The following is a 17239-nucleotide window of genomic DNA, read 5'->3' as shown; positions in this document are numbered from 1 at the left end:
TGTATCTTCCCTGCCAATAAAGCTCGTCTCTTGGCTCCATGTTCCCTGTTATCATCTGGAACTTAAAGACCACATAATCATTTTTTCCTATACAACACAGATTTTTCAAAGATTCTATTACATCAGGTCCTTTGGTAAACAGTAAGTCTAGTCTTGCTGGCGTGTCCTCACCTCAGAAACATGTCTCTTCTTTGTCCCATTGCGTCATCACATTGTTCATTGTTATATTTAATAATATAGTGCCCCATGAATCTTTGCTGCCTCCTGAGTCCCATTCCTCCCAGTTCACCTCTCTACAGTTAATGTCACTCATTAAAATTATACTGCTGCTTTTCTCAATTATTTTCTGTAAATAACTAGCCATGTCTGACAACATCTCCTTTTATTCATCATCATTCCATGCTCTTGTCTTAGGGGGAACATACACTACTGCCATATCTCCCTTGCTATTCTCTCCAGCTTCTAATTTCAAATTTATCACTTCAGCCCTGCTTTCTCCCATTTCCACGGTATCTACATTTATGTTGTTCTTCACTGGTATCATCACTCCTCCTCCTGTTTTTTCTTTTCTGTCTCTTCTCCACAGTTTGTATTTACCATCTCCCACATGGACATCAATATCCTCTCTTAACTTAGTTTCTACAAAGCACATAACATCAGGATCATATACCCTCAAGAAATCATTAATTTCTAGCCTTGCCGATATTAAACCATCAACATTAGTATATGCCACATTCAAATTATTTTTCATGTTCTTTATACCTTCTTTTCTCCTTCTCTCCATCGGTACCACTTTCTTAATTTCTGATCCATGACTCTCCAATAAAACACTGTCTTCTCTTCCTCCGTTCTCTGTTCGTTTTTTGCCTTTGCTTCCCTGACTAACTCCTTTATCTTAGCTCTTTCTTCCTCATTTGCATCTCTCCTTATCCAAACATTTTTGAACCCTTCCTTGTCTGATAATTTCCATGTTCTATTGATAATTTCGTATACTGTTGCCTGGGACTTAAATTTTAAGTTCAATGGCCTCGCCCCTCCTTCCACGTACTTTCCTAACCTAAACACTTCTTCAATCTCTTCTTAAACTTTGTTGTTTCCCTCCATAACTAATGATATTATTTCTTTAACCTTACTCAGTTCTTCTCTTTCTCTTTCTGATCTTACTGTCATATGTTTTTCTTTTACTCCTGAAATTATTACATATTTTTTCTTATATGCTACATCCCTAACTAAAGATTCTCTACTTCTCAGCACGCTAACCACTTCCCTCTCCACTTTTTCCTTACTTTGTTGTTTTGTAATCTCTTTCAAATTTACATTTCCTTTTTCCTGAATTTTCTTCCACCTCTTATGTTGCTCCTTGATTTCTTTAATGTGCTCATCTTGCGTCCTTGATTTGGATTCATACTCATCTAATTTGCTTTTCATCCTGTCCCTTTCTTATGTTTTATTTAATTAGAGGCACATTCATTACTCACTTTTAATTCTGTGACTTCTCTTTCTTGTCCATCACTGCGTGTCCAAACTTTTCCCAGTTTATTCCAAAGAATTTTGATCTCATTTTCCTGTTCTGTGGTCCGTTCCCGTAACTCCCTAATTACTGCCCATATCTTTTTTAACTCCTGGACATTCCTTTCTGCTGTTCTCTCTACTCCTGCTACTCTTGTTTGGTTCAGCTTAGTAGTTTGTGTGTGTGTGTTGTGTGTGTGTGTGTGTGTGTGTGTGTGTGTGTGTGTGTGTGTGTGTGTGTGTGTGTGTGTGTGTATTGCTTATAGTGATAAGTCTTACCTGTATGATATTCTTGAGAACCTGAGCCTCAATGACCTCTTGCCATGCACAAGTCTTCTGGTACAACGAAACCACCATTGACATCGAACGTTCAGCAAATGGAACAAAGTTCATTGTCACCCAGTCAGTCTAAATGAGAAAAGAAAGGGAGGGTGAGATGTTAGATACCTTGTCATTTGCATGTTTATGATTTCCCGATGCTGAACACAACCACCCATTTGGGGTTGTCAATAAGAAACCTAAGTGTTACAATACAGTACCCATGAAGCTGTCATTGAGGTAGTTTTAAACCCTTAATTACTAAGATGTTTCCACAAGTCAAAAATTTTTTACAGAATAAAATACCTATTAAAAATAATAACACTACTTGATGTACAGTAGTGCAGCTCTCAGGTGACTGCCCTTTCCTCTCTTCCTTCCTTCCTCTTCTGTCTTTCTTTCCTTCATTCTTTCCTTTTCCTTCAGCCTATGGGCGACTCTACACTGAGTGACAAGCCAAATGGTATCCTGTACACCAGGAAACTATTTACTATGCTGGATGGTAACCATATAACCAAATTATTGCACCTAGTGGTTTAGTGGGGTGTGCCTGCTGAGACAGATGAGAATGGCAGTGCGTTAGTGGACAATTGTGCAGTGAGGGGGTTGGTGACAGCCAATACCCTCTTCAGGCACATAATGATCCACAGGTATACATGGTGAGTGATTAGAAGGGTGGGTGGTGAATTGAATGAAAGGAAAGCAATGATTGATTATGTGTCTGTGGATGAAAGGATGCGAAAATGTGTACTGGATGCACGAGCTTATAAAAGTTGGGGGAGTGGACTTTCTGACCACTACTTGGTGGTGGCCAGAATCAAGATCCAAGTAAGATGGAGAAACAGAAGAAGGGAAGGACGGGAGGATGGAGTAGTTGCAAGAAGAATGGAAAGGTTACAAGAGGATGAGAAAAAGGCAGAATATAAGAGAGAAGTGGAGAAACGATTGGGTAAACATGAACTGGTGCAGATGAAGGATGTGGAAGATGTGTGCAAGATATTCACAGAAGAAATATGTGCAGCATGTGATGTGATGTGTGGGGTGAAGAGAAGACGGAATGGGATGCAAGGAACAGCACGGTGGAATGAAGAGGTGAGACAGGCTGTGGCACAAAAGAAGAAAGCATACAATGAATGGATGAGAAATAGGGGCATGGAAGAAGTTGAGAGGTGGAAGAGAGAGTTATATGTAGAAAGGAAGAGAAACGTGAAAAGATTAGTAAGAGAAAGAAGAGAGTGGATGAGGAATTTGGAAGGAATTTGAGTGTAAAGTGGAGGGACTGTAAGAATATGTTCTGGAAAGAGGTGAAGAAAGTAAGACAGGGTGGCAGTGAAGTTAGTAGGGGAGTGAAAGATAAAAATGGTAGATTACTAGTGGAGAAGGGAGAAAAAGTGAGCAGATGGAGAGAACACTTTAAGGAATTGTTGAACATAGAGAATGGAAGTAATGCGAGAATAAGTGGCTGGCGAATGGCTGGGAGAAGGAGGGAGGTGAGAAGACAGGAAGAAATCAGTAGGATAGAAGTTTTGGAAGCAATGAAGAAAGTCAAATTGGGGAAAGCCCCCAAAATTGATGGAGTGTGTAGTGAAATGCTGAAGCATGGGGGAGAGGTAGTTGTAGAATGGATGTGGAAGATGTGCAGATTGGCCTGGGAGGAAGGTAGAGTCCCGGAGGATTGGAAGTCAGGTATAATTATTCCCTTGTTCAAAGGAAAAGAGGAAAAAGAAGTGTGTGGTAATCATAGGGGCATTTGTTTTCTTAGAGTAATAGGAAAAGTGTATGGTTGGATCCTTACTGACAGAGTTAGGGAAAGAACAGAGGAGTTTGTTGAAGAACAGGGAGGCTTTAGGAAGGGAAGAGGTTGTGTAGATCAGATATTCATTCTTAGATCTTTAGTGGAAAAGTTTCTAGAGAAGGGAAGAAAGTTGTATGTGGCCTTCATGGATTTCGGGAAAGCATATGACAGGGTGGATAGACAAGGATTGTGGAAAGTATTAAGAATATATGGAGTAGATGGGAAGTTGTTGAATGCTGTGAAGAGTATGTATGATGGTGCTAAGGCTGCAGTGCATGTGGATGGTGAACTGAGTGAATTTTTCTCTTTGAAGGTTGGGTTGAAACAGGGATGTGTCATGTCTCCATGGTTGTTCAATCTGTACATGGATGGGGTAATAAAAGAGATACAAGGCAGGGATGTTGGAGTGGCCCTGGTGAGAGCGGGTAGTGTTTGGAAACTCCCTGTACTGTTGTTTGCAGATGATACTGTGTTGTTAACTGAAGAGGAAAGGGGGCTGCAAAGCTTGGTGGATGAGTCTGGGAAAGTGTGTAAGAAATGGAATCCGAAGGTGAATGTAGGGAAGAGTAAAGTGATGGTCTTTGAGAGAGGTGAAGTCAGTGAATGTACAGTGAGGTTGAATGGTGAGGAAATGGAAAATGTGAGTACGTTTAAGTACTTGGGGAGTGTGATGAGTAAGGATGGAAGTTTGGAGAGTGAAGTGCTTGAAAGGGTACAACAAGGAATAAAGGTTGCTTGTTCCTTGAAAGCAGTGATAAGGAACAGTGAAGTGAGCATGGAAGTGAAAAAGTTACTACATGACAGTATTGTGATACGAACTCAAAAATATGGAAGTGAAGCTAGGACATTGTTGGAAAGACACAAGTCAAGAGAGTAGTGGAAATGAGTTATTTAAAAGGAGCCTGTGGAGTCACATGGAGAGACAGGCTGACAAATGAGGATATAAATGAGTGATGTGGTGTCGATGTGGATGTGATAGGAAGCATTAGGAAAAACACACTAAGGTGGTTTGGCCATGTGCAGAGGATGGAGGGTGAGAGACTGATGAGGAGAATGTATGTGAGCAAGGTGGAGGGGGGTAGAGGGAGGGGGAGGGCGAGGATGAGGATGAGATGGAGGGATGGAGTGGAGAGGTATATGAGAGAGGGGGGTGTGAGTTGGGAGCAGAGCAGTGAAATGGAGGGCAACCAGGAGATATGGAGGCAATTTGTTTGGGGCCACTCCATATGGATTAAGGCATCTAGCAATAAATAGATAGATATATAGGTTTAGTGGGCAATTAAGGCACACCAATTGGGTTGAGCTGGTGCAGGTTTATATCCAAGGGGTGGTTGGGGTTTACTGCTCACGTAATGCCACTCAGGGATGAATGAGGCTGGTCACTCTCATCTTAAATGTCAGGACCAACTTGCCTAGCCACAGATTCCTATGCTCCTCATCGGGCAACACAGGACTGGATAATGAATGAATGAATGAATAACAATAATGAAAATACTAATAGCAATAATAAAAATAATAACAACAACAATAATAATAACCATAATCATCATCATCATCATCCGGACCTCCTTTCTCACTCTAGGGACAGGGTGAGGAGTAGCAATTCCAGACAGCCCAAGTCTGTCCAATCCAATGGGCCATGTTTCCAGTCACTCATCATTCAAGCCCCAGGAATCCTGGCTCTATTGGATACACCAAAAACAATTACCACATTCTGTAGCTTTACATAAACATATCCGATAGAGTCAATTCGGACACTGTTACGTTAAAAAGGGGTGCCAAATCCCTCACCATGCATTTTTCCTCACAACATTCATCCAGCCAGCTCAATCTCTTGTCTGTCCCCTAGCCTCATCGACTTCCCTACCTCTGTTCCTCACACATTCATCCACCATATCATTCCACCCTCTCCTTGGTCTACCTGTCCTCCTTCCTCCTTCAAATTCGCTCAGATATACCTTTTTCACCACTCTGTTGTTATCCATTCTCTCCACATGACCATACCATCTCAACATCTCTTTGATTCTGGTGTTCACAGACTTCCTCACTCCACATCTTTCATGAATCACATTATTTCGTACCTTATCCACTCTCAGTACACCACACACATTCTTCAGCAGTCCCATCTCCACTGCTCTTACTCTTGACTTTACATTTTCATGCCACACCATAGTCTCACATCCATATGTTAAACTTGGCACTAACACTCCTTTATGTAAGCCTCATGCAGCGCAACACTCAAGCCACTGTTTCTTATCAAGGCCTTCAGAGCACCAGCTACTTCCCTTCCTTGTTTAATTCTACTTTCCACATCTTTTGCAAATATTCCTCTCTTTTCTATCATTGTACCCAGGTATTTGAACTCTCTCACCAATTCCAGGCTCTCTCCATTCACTGTAAAATAACACTGGGATTCACCTTCTCTCTCAGTAACCATAAATTTACTCTTTTCCTTCTACATTTACTCTCAAAGCACGATGCTCACAGACATTAGCAAAGCTCTGCACTAGTATGCCAAGTTCTTGCGTGGTATTTGCACGTACCCTGTAGTACTGCATCATCAGCATACAACAAATTTGAGATATTCCATCCATCACCATTCATTACCAATGACATCCCTCACTCCATTACTCATATTTTTACTTCTCTCATCACCCCATCCATATACTGAACAATCATGGAGACATCACACAACCTTGTCACACGCCCACACCGATAGTGAACCATTCACTTAGATGCCCATTTACTCTTACACATGCTTCAACACCTTTATAAAAACTTTTGACAGCACCTAGCAGCTTACCTCCTATACCATACAGGCACAAAACCTTCCACAAAGTAGACAGAAAATAATAATAATAATAATAATCTATCTATCTATTGCCAGACACCATAATCCCGTAAAGGGTGGCCATTTGACACTGAGTTAGTTGTTTTACAGGGAGGGGCACCAACCCTCCACCAACCCACTTGTTGACACGTAGGGAGCACATATGGTTTGGTTATATGGTTACCACCCAGCGTTGTAAATGGTTTCTTGGCATACAGGAAACCATTTGGCTTGTCACTCAATGTAAAGCCACCTGTAAAGGAAAGAAAAGGAATAAGAAGTGACAGGAAAGATAGGAGAAATAGGAAGAGAGGAGGGCAGGCACAGAAAAAGAATGATAAAAGATAAGGAAGTAGGCAGCACTACATCAAGTGAGTGGATGATGGTTGCCACCACCTACCACAAATAATAATAATAATAATAATAATAATAATAATGATAATAATAATAATAATAATTGTCATCATCATCATCATCTTATCATCATCATCATCAATTAACCAAGTGTGTCCCTATGTGAAGGATAGAAGCTCGGGGTCAGACAAGTTGGTCTTGAAATTTAAAATGAGACTGACCAGCCTCACTCATCCCTGAGTGGCATTCCATGGACAATAAACCCCAACCACCCCTGGTCTTCTGTTTCTCAAAGTGCCATTTCTTCCAACATAAAGTTTACTAGCACTTATCACACTTGCCACACTTATAATTTTAAAAAATAAATAAATAAATAACTTATATCATAAATATATATATATATATAATCATTCATTCATTGCCAGACGCCATGTATCCCAAACGGGGTGGCCAAGGGCTTAGAGTTAATTGTTTTACAGGGAGGGGCACTAATCCTCCACCAACCCCACTTGACACATAGGGAGAACGTTATGCCAACAGCATCTGGTGTTCCCAGGCGGTCACCCATCCAAGTACTAACCAGACCCAACGTTGCTTAACTTCGCTGATCGGACAGAAAGCGGTGTACTCAACGTGGTATGGCCACATATATATATATACAGTAAAAGTCCAATATTTCGGCATCCAATTCCCCGGCAAATCTGACATTTCGGCAGTTTTGAGAAATAGTCCCATTTACGAAAATCTCCGATCGTTCGGCAGATTCTCTGATTTTTTTCGTCAGTCTTGAAATTCTCCATGAGGCTCGCCAGCTAGCTACCCGCCTTTACCCGCCTTAGTGAGTGAGATAGTGAAAGTGATGGAACGAGTCTACCACTGCCATGAAGCTCAGAGGCTAGCTCTTTCTCCTATAGCATAAAGAGAGGACAAACATGTAGTGAGTCTAGCATGGGAAAGAGAATCTGTTTCGCCATTCTTCCGAGTTGTTGCCGTGCTGCTGCCGACTTCTCTTGATTCTTCTGTGTGCTTTGTGAACTTCGTACCGAAATACCTCTGAAATTACTATTCGAGTGTGCTGGGGACTTCTTCCAGCAGTAGCAGACTCCAATCAACCCCTTCTATTGTACATATGTAAATAAGGAACCTACTATAAGTTTAGGTAAGTGCATGTGAACTTGTAGGCCTACTGTACCATTACATTTATATACAGTATGTTCACTAATTTCTTTATTTTTCATATTCATGTACAGAGATAGCCCAATTATCCGGGCTATATGGTGTTAAGGGGTGCCTGATTAATCCGAAAGCAAGATTAATCCAGCGGAAACACAAGTACTGTACTGTTAGACTGATTTATTTACCAGTAAATGTGCACTTAAGTACCAGAAAGACCTTTTCAGTTCAATGTATATTCCTCCAGCTTGTTTCAGTATTTTTCAGACTATATTCAGTTCGGTAAATCACGTTTTCTTACTGAAAGATTTCCTCCCTGTTAGTATCGTCACGTTCTAAAGCTGTACCTACGATTGTTTCCAGCACAATGGACGAAACTCATCGTACTCAAATGTGGACTTCGTTTCCCAACTTCCCAACTGAAGATTAGGTTAGGTTACATTATTAGGTGCAGTTAAGCTAGGTTAGGCCAGGTTTAAACACTTAGATTAGAACAGTGTCTTCTGCCATTACGTTAACGAATCAAAGAGTCGTCACACCAGAACAGATAAAAACAGCGGGGAAAGATTTAACAAGAAATGTTTATTTACCAACCCAGAAATAATCAGAAAAATATAACAGACTATCAGGATGAACTGATTTGGTAAGGTGCTTTTACTGCTTACAGCAAAGCGTATGTTTACCCCCCTCAAATACTCAATGTTCGTGAGTTCAGAAATTTGTGTACTCCCGTGGCAGACCTTGAAACCATCTTTTCAAAGTCGGCCATACCACGTTGAGTACACCGCTTCCCGTCCGATCAGCGAAGTTAAGCAACGTTGGGTCTGGTTAGTACTTGGATGGGTGACCGCCTGGGAACACCAGATGCTGTTGGCATCCCTACGTCAAGTGGGGTTGGTGGAGGATTAGTGCCCCTCCCTGTAAAACAATTAACTCTAAGCCCTTGGCCACCCCGTTTGGGATACATGGTGTCTGGCAATGAATGAATGAATGAATAAAGTCAGTTTCTTTTTCTTACAGATGTGAAAAGACTCGTCTGGTACACCTGGCTTTTTCCCCTCCTCCCTAAACCCATCTTGTGATTTGTTATGATTCATGAAAGAAAATTAGGGGGCATGTTACATTAGAATTTAAACATAAAGTTAGGGTGCATGTTACTTTAGCATTTAAACATATCGGCGAAAACATCTGGGATGAAAGGACCGCCGAGCTGTTTGGGATTGTAGAGTAGTGTCGTATAAACATACCAGTGACCTTGGTTCCCTTCCCATAATTGTTCGCAGTTTTTATGGCTCTCCCTAACTTAACGTTACTGACACCGGTACAGTAAAGCATTGTTCAAGGCTAACAGCCATAAGGGGTTAATGGAATACATTATTGTTTGTATCAATACTCTCTTTCACACATACACGAACGAACAAAAGAATGTGCAATAAATGTACACTTAACTGTAAGGAGCAGAAATAACTGTATGCTCTGTCGGTCCGAAATGTGTTGGGAAGCGACATCGAACAATGAATGTGGAACTGAATGCCACCTTACAAGAACACTTGAGATGAAAGTATTTTTTCTTATTAGTACACATAATTGTTCCATTTCGTCCCCTATAATTGTGAAACTCTTAAATTTTCGTCCAAGCATACAGCGTAATAACCTTACCAATTCAATTCATATTCTCTAGTTTGTTTTTGTATTTTTCTAGTTTGTTTTCTTATCATAACGTTCCTTAAGCCTTACCTACATTTGTTTCCGGCATATTGGAAGAAACTTACTCATAATTAGGGTGCATGTTACATTAGCATTTAAACATATCGGCGAAAACATCTGAGATGAAGTGGCAGGCCGCCTGACTGTTTGAGATGGTAGAGGAGGGTCGTGAAAACATACCAGTGACCTTCGTTCCCTTCCCATAATTGTTCGCAGTTTTTTATAGCTCTCCCTAATCCAACATCCCTGACACCGGTACAGTAAAGCATTGTTCGAGGCTGACAGCTATGATGGGGTTAATGGAATGCATTATTGTTTGTATTAATTCTCTCTTTCACACATACAGTACACTTAAGAATGAACAAAAGAGTGAACAGTAAATGTAAGAGGAAGAAATAACAATGCTCTGTTGGTCCGAAATGTGTTGGGAGGCGCGATACCTAACGAAAAATGCAGAACTCAATGCTAACTTACGAGAACACATGAGATGAGTATTTTTTTCTGATTAGCAGACATTCTTGTTTCATTTCGTTCCCTAAAACTAGGAAACCCATTACTTTTCGTCTAAGCATACAGCCTAAAGACCTCACCAATTCACTTCATATTCCTCCAGTTTGTTTTCTGTGTTTTTCTATTTTGAGGGTAGTAAATTACCTTCTCTTGCTGAAAGATTTTCTCTTTTATCACGTTCTTTAAGCCGTACCTACGATTGCTTTGGGCATAATGGATGAAACTCATCGTACACAAAAGTGGATTTAGTTTCCCAATTTCCCAACTGGAGCCCAGGTTAGGTCAGGTTAGGTTAAATTATTATGTAGTTAAGCAAGGTTAGGCTACGTCAGGAGTAACAGTTGCCTCACCAAACTCCATCCTACCACCCTTGTGATCGAGTTGTGAGCAGGTGTGGGTGGGGGCAGGGTGAGCAAGACTCTCTCTGGTTTATCCATGCCTCTCTCCCTAGAAACTGGATGCTTCCTGTTTAAACCGGAGCTATCGTACGGATAATTCTATGAATTACTATACCACTGAACCATTGGGTCACGGCCCGGATATACCGAAAGCTGGATAATCCGAGCCTGGATAATCGAGCTTCCACTGTATAGTACTGTATTCATTACAGTATTGTACAGTATCAAACAGTATACAGTACTCTCTCCAAACACATTTGTAATGATATGAGTAATGATGATAGTGTTCACCGAAACATATAAGGTACTGAGTGGGTAGGGTTTTCGATAATTCGGCAATTTTGATATTTCGGCACTTGCCTGGTCCCATAGATGCCGAAAAATCGGACTTCTACTGTATATAAGCAACGTTGGGTCTGGTTAGTACTTGGATGGGTGACCGCCTGGGAACACCAGATGCTGTTGGCATCCCTACGTGTCAAGTGGGGTTGGTGGAGGATTAGTGCCCCTCCCTGTAAAACAGTTAACTCTAAGCCCTTGGCCACCCTGTCTGGTATACATGGCGTCTGGCAATGAATGAATGAATGATGAAAATATATAAATATATATATATATATATCTATCTATCTATAGCCCGACGCCCTAATCCCGCAAAGGGTGGCCGCAGACAAAACGCCTCCAAGTCACTCTGTCACCCACCATTTGACTCCCCTCCCCCCAACTCACCCCCCCCTCCCTCACATACCTCTCAACTCCATCCCTCCACCTCATCCTCGGTCTACCCCTCCCTCTCCCTCCCTCCACCTCACCTACATACACCCTCTTAGTCAGTCTTTCATTCTCCATCCTCTCCACATGTCCAAACCACCTCAGTGTATTTCTCCTAATCTTTTCAACCACATCCACATCTACCCCACAACGTTCCTTCACTTCTTCATTCGTCAACCTGTCCCTCCATGTCACTCCACATGCTCCTCTCAAGTAACTCATTTCCACTGCTCTCACTCTTGACTTGTTCCCCTCTTGCAAGGTCCACGCCTCGCTTCCATACGTCAGGGTAGGGATCACAATACCATCATGCAGTGACTTCTTAACTTCCATACTCACCTCCCTATTTCTCATCACTGCTTTCAGTGTGCCAACAGCCTTCCTTCCCTGCTGTACCCTTTCACGTACTTCATCCCCCAAAGTTCCATCCTTACTCATCACACTACCCAAGTACTTGAATGCACTCACATTCTCCATATCCTCACCATCCAACCTCACTGCACACTCTGTGACTTCATTCCTCTCAAACACCATAACTTTACTTTTGTTTACATTAACTTTCAGCTTCCTCCTCCTACACACTGTCCCAAATTCATTCACCAAACCTTGCAACTCCCATTCATCTTCACTCAACAATACTGTATCATCAGCAAACAGCAACACCGGAAGCTTCCAAATCTCACCCTCATTCATTAGGGCCACCCCCACATCCACTGCCCTACCTTGTACCTCCTTTACGACCCCATCCATATATATATTAAACAGCCATGGAGACATTACACACCCCTGTTTCAGTCCCACATTGAGATCAAAGAACTCACTCAGCTCACCATCCACTCGCACCGTAGCCCTAGCTCCCTCGTACATACTCTTCACAGCACTCAACAATTTCCCCTCCACTCCATATATTCTTAATACCTTCCACATACCTTTCCTATCTATTCTGTCATAAGCTTTCTCCAAGTCCATGAAGGCAGCGTACACTTTCCTTCCCTTCTCTAGATACTTTTCCACTAAACATCTTAGAACAAATATCTGATCTACACACCCTTTTCCCTTCCTAAATCCCCCTTGTTCTTCTCCAACTAGCTCCTCTGTCATATGCCTAACCCTATCAATGAGTATTCTACCATATATTTTACCAGTCACACTAAGAAGGCAAATACCCCTATGGTTACCACATACTTCTCTCTCCCCTTTTCCTTTGTACAGAGGAACAATTATACCTGATTTCCAGTCCTCTGGAACCCTTCCCTCTTCCCAAGCCAATCTACACAACTTCCATATCCACTCCACAACAATCTCACCCCCATACCTAAGCATTTCACCACACACTCCATCAATTCCTGGGGCCTTTCCCAGCTTAATCTTCTTCATCGCTTCCACTACTTCTGACCTACTGATCTCTTCCTCCCTCCTCTCATCTCTTCTTCTCCCAGCCATTCCCCAACCACTTATACTCACACTGCTCTCACTCTCTACATTCAACAAATCCTCAAAGTGCTCCTTCCATCTCCTCAATTTCTCTCTCTTCTCCACCAACAATCTATTATTCCTATCTTTCACTCCCCTACTATTTCCCCTTTCACACTGCCTTACTTTCTTTACCTCCTTCCAAAACAATTTCTTACTCTCCCTCCATTTCACACTCAGATTCCTCCCAAACTCTTCATCCACTTTCTTCTTACTCTCCTTCACCAGTCTCTTAACCTCCCTTCTCCTGCTCACATATACCTCTCTCTTCTCTCTCTCATCTTCTCCCCTACCTCTACTCGCCAACCATTCACCATATGCCTTCTTCTTTTGTTCCACAGCTCGTTTCACCTCATCATTCCACCATGCTGTCCCTTGCACACCCTTGCATCTCCTCCTCACTCCACAAACCGCCTCACACGCTGCGCTTATCTCTTCCGTGAATATCTTACATACGTCTTCCACCCCTTCCATCTGCTCTAGCTCATACCTTCCCAGTCTTTCTTCCACTATGCTCTTATACTCTGTCCTCTTCTCACTATCTTGCAATTTCTCCACTCTTCTCACAGGAGCTGCTTCCTCCTGTCTTCGCCTTCGCCTCCTCAACCACTTTCTTTGCAGCTCTACCTTGGCCATCACTAAGTGATGGTCCGAGACTCCATTCCCCCACCCTCTCCACACCCTTGCATCCAACACTTGTCTTCTCATTCGCTCATCCACACACACGTAGTCTATCATTACCTTTCGTTCAACAAGTTCACCATCCATCCTCCTCATTACTCTCCATGTATACCGGTGGATCATCTTCCTAGATTATATCTCCCTGAAAATAGAAAGGCTTTGAGCTGCCCTTTACAGGATTCATTAGCCAATTGCCTCATGGGTAACAGTAAGTCACTGTATAAACTAGGGGCAGTACAGTAATCCCTCTACTATCCAACACAATAGAGCCAAAGGCATGTCTGGAAAGTGGTCCAGTCCGGATAGTGGGCCCTAGCCTCCTGGACTTGTACTTATGGACCCTAACCTAGCCTGATTCAGAAAAACAACTACATAACTCCCTACTGGACATGCAGAGCATCTATTTAAGACCCAATTCACACCAATAAGGACATAAAAGACTGAAATAAATGCAAAGGAACCAGAGAATGAGGCTTTAGAGGTGAGTATATACAATATTAAACATTCTGGGTACTTACAACAAGTCCCTGGCTCCTGGACTGGTACTTATGGACCTTAACCTTGCCTAACTCAGAAAAACACCTCCCTACTGGACATGCATAGCAAGACCCTATTCACACCAATAAGGGACATAAAAGAGTGAAATGAGGTTTTAGAAGTAAGTATAGAAAATACAGTACAATATGAAACATTCTGGGTGCTTACAACAAGTCCCTGGCCATCTCGATGAATAACCCGCCTCCTCTCAGACACTGACAGTAAAAAGAAGTACTTGAAGCACCTGCAGTACATGAAGTCTTGCACTGAACTTCGTCCTTTGCACTCAGAATTCCATTTTCTTAAAACTGCGCACTCTAGTCTAATTTGCGCTCCATTGGACCTTAATGAAATCAGTGTTGCACAATGCACTTGAGTCTTTGAACTCAGAAATCCATTTTCTTAACATTATGCACTCCATTGTGCATTAATAAAATCAGTGTTGCACTCTGATTTAAGCCTTTGCACTCAGAATTCTGATTTCTTAACACTGCGCACTGTTCTTTTCACTGCACAACACTGTGAATTCCTGTGCAGTCTAGTGGCGAGTTCTTGCTGTTTATTCACTGTCAGAGTCTGAGAGTAGCTGATGCAGGTGGCCTAGAGGTGCGTCGCTGGGATGTGGTGATGGACTACCCACTGCAGACGACTCTGAAGAGAGGCGCAAACTCATGTCCAGTGGCGTCTCCACCGTACCTGATGTGCTGGTCTGTGTCTCGGAGGATGAAGGCATGTCTTGGGGAGGCAATGGTGTGGAGCCAGGGCTGGGCACAAAGGGGGTCACAGGTCTGAAAAAGCTGTCAATAGTTGACTGATGCAAAGAACGACAATTTTGGGAATTAATTATGTGCTGCCTGAAAGTGCACACTTCCTCCACAAGTCCCAAGGGCCCCATCTCCCTGTTGCAGTCCGGGTGTTCAAGGTAGTCGAGAACGAACTCTATGTGTTCCCGAAGTGCGCTCAGCTTGGGAACGGCTGAAGTAGTGGCACACTGAGAGAAGTCTGCATCATCATCGCTGTCCTCATCGAAATCTTCAAGCTGGGTACTGACACCTGCAACTGAAGATGAGATTTCGATATCAGACATGGTCTGATACCCAGGATCACCCTCATCGTCATCCGACCACTCACACACTTCGTCCACATCAACATCATCGCCATGCGCACGGAGACGTGCATAGAAATCATCCACGTCGAAACCTAGAAAATTGTGCTCCACATCTGTTCCGAGAATCAGACGAGACCAACCATTTTCTACAGTCTTGACAGGGACTTCCATGCACTGGCCCAATTGTAGTTGTAGATTGCAGACTCGATGTTGCAGCGGCGAAGGTTTTCCAAAGTCCGTTGGCCTCCCGTGTCCCGTCCCTCCCTGCGCTCGTCCTCGTCCTTGAGAACAACCATCACCTTGTCCAGGAACTTCCTTCAGTACAGCCTCTTTATTGCCACGATCACTCCTTGGTCCATTGGTTGGATGAAAGCTGTCGTATTAGGTGGCAAAAACATGCACCTACTGCAGCCATTCTCTGCCACCAACTCCTTGTCACATGGGTGGGCAGGTGCATTGTCCATGAGAAGGAGGGCCTTTACCTTGTCAAGCGGGATTCCCAGTTTCTCCGTCTGGTAACGGATGACCTCCTTGACGAGATGGCAGTGGAACCAGTCTTTGAAGATCTTGGCTGTGAACCAAGCCTTTACAGAATGGTACCAAATGACAGGAAGGACATCCATCACCCCATGAAGACACTGAGGCTGCATTGCACGGCCAACTATAATGGGCTTGAGCCGGTGCATGCCATTAGCCTTGGCACAACACAAAGCAGATATCTGTTGCTTGGAGAGCTTGCAGCCAGGTGCACGCTTCTCTGTCTCCTTGGCTAGAATGTTCATTGGCAAAGAGCGATAGAATAAACCAGTTTCGTCAGCGCTGTAGACTTGACCGAGATTGAGGCCTTCCCTGTCAATCAAGCCCTTCACCTTGTGCCAAAACTCCTCTACTCCATCCTCGTTGGTGTCCAAAGCTTCGCCATGGGCCTTACAGCTGGAAAGGCCATGCCGTAACTTGAAAGCGAAGAGCCAACCCTTGGATGCCTTGAAGTCTGGCGTGTCGTGAACTTCTCAGCAGCAGCCTTCAGCTCCATGCCACGCACCAGCACACCAGCAGCACGTTGTCGTCGATGCCAAATCAACATGGAGCGGTCGACTTCTGCAAACCGGGGAGTAAACATCATCTTCCTCTCCATGTTGCGTTTGTTCTTCGACGAGAAGTCAGCCGTGTACTACACGAGTTTGTCACGGGATCTCTTGATATCAGACAGAGTAAAGCAGACCAGGTTGAATTCACGGAGGATGCGTGAGGTCGACCATCCCGCGTCCACCTTGTCCAATATCTCCCTCTTCTTCTCCAGAGTCAAAACCACTCTCTTCCTCTTCTCAGGCAGCGAGGCCATCATCACACACACGAAGAGGCAGGAGAGAAACTGGAGAGCCTGCAGCAGGTAGGGCACCACCACAAAAGCGAGCACATGGGCGGCCATGGTGACAAGCGTCACTCACAACAAAAGACGGGTGGTAAGCGGGGATGATGCAGGAGTGCTCTAGCAGACGTTGGCAGAACTCTGCACCAAAACACAACTGGTCCGTGCCACGCACCGAGTTCAAATTATGGGGGAAAAGAAAGTCGGATTTTTTTCATATTTTTTTGCGTTTTTGGGGTAATTTTGGGATTATTAAGTCCCAGGACCAAAATGTCCAGTAAGTGGGGAGTCCGGATAGTGGGCGTCCAGATAGTACAGGGATTACTGTATATGAAAAAGATTAATCAGAGAAAGATAACGGTTGGACATCTTGGAGGCGATAAATGAAGAAGAGAGCAGGTTTGATAGCATTCCAGTGTGGATTTATGGTGATTTTGGACCATCATTTCACTGGTTTGTTGTGCTTATGGCCTTCTGTTCTGAGGCTTGGTCAGGTTTGTTAGCACAGTGGAACAGCCTTGTGGGCCATAATTCCAGGATGTCTGTAATGCAAAAGGACATCATGGAAGTGAGTCAGCCCCATATGGGGTCTCCCACATAGTAAGTGATGACATGAAGGTGTCCCAGCTGTCTGCCAAGAACAGCTGGAAGGAATCTGAGGCAATGGATGAAGGTGCTGCTGGCATGGCACTCCACCCGCACACCCAAC

At 43.3% G+C, this 17239-nt stretch overlaps 1 protein-coding gene, 1 non-coding gene and 1 pseudogene across 2 annotated transcripts in view; 1 reads left to right on the top strand and 2 right to left on the bottom strand.

Annotated features, from left to right (window-relative positions):
• LOC145415010 (protein MON2 homolog) overlaps window positions 1–17239 on the bottom strand; it is a 1148323-nt gene that overhangs the window by 190841 nt on the left and 940243 nt on the right. The window contains exon 26 of the mRNA XM_080284427.1: window positions 1789–1917. Within this exon, the coding sequence (XP_080140553.1) occupies window positions 1789–1917 (129 nt within the window). The remainder of the gene's footprint in view (window positions 1–1788; window positions 1918–17239) is intronic.
• On the bottom strand, window positions 7338–7456 carry LOC145415182 (5S ribosomal RNA; annotated as a pseudogene).
• LOC145415150 (5S ribosomal RNA) lies at window positions 8737–8855 on the top strand. Its single transcript, XR_013900005.1, has one exon. It is a non-coding gene; the product is annotated as a 5S ribosomal RNA (ribosomal RNA).

The sequence above is a fragment of the Coenobita brevimanus genome, chromosome 101 (assembly GCF_032717465.1).
Source record: "Coenobita brevimanus isolate Jiangsu-jjx chromosome 101, ASM3271746v2, whole genome shotgun sequence".
In the NCBI taxonomy this organism is placed as follows: domain Eukaryota; kingdom Metazoa; phylum Arthropoda; class Malacostraca; order Decapoda; family Coenobitidae; genus Coenobita; species Coenobita brevimanus.
Note: the sequence above shows the minus strand (reverse complement) of the source record. Positions and strands in the feature narration are given on the sequence as shown.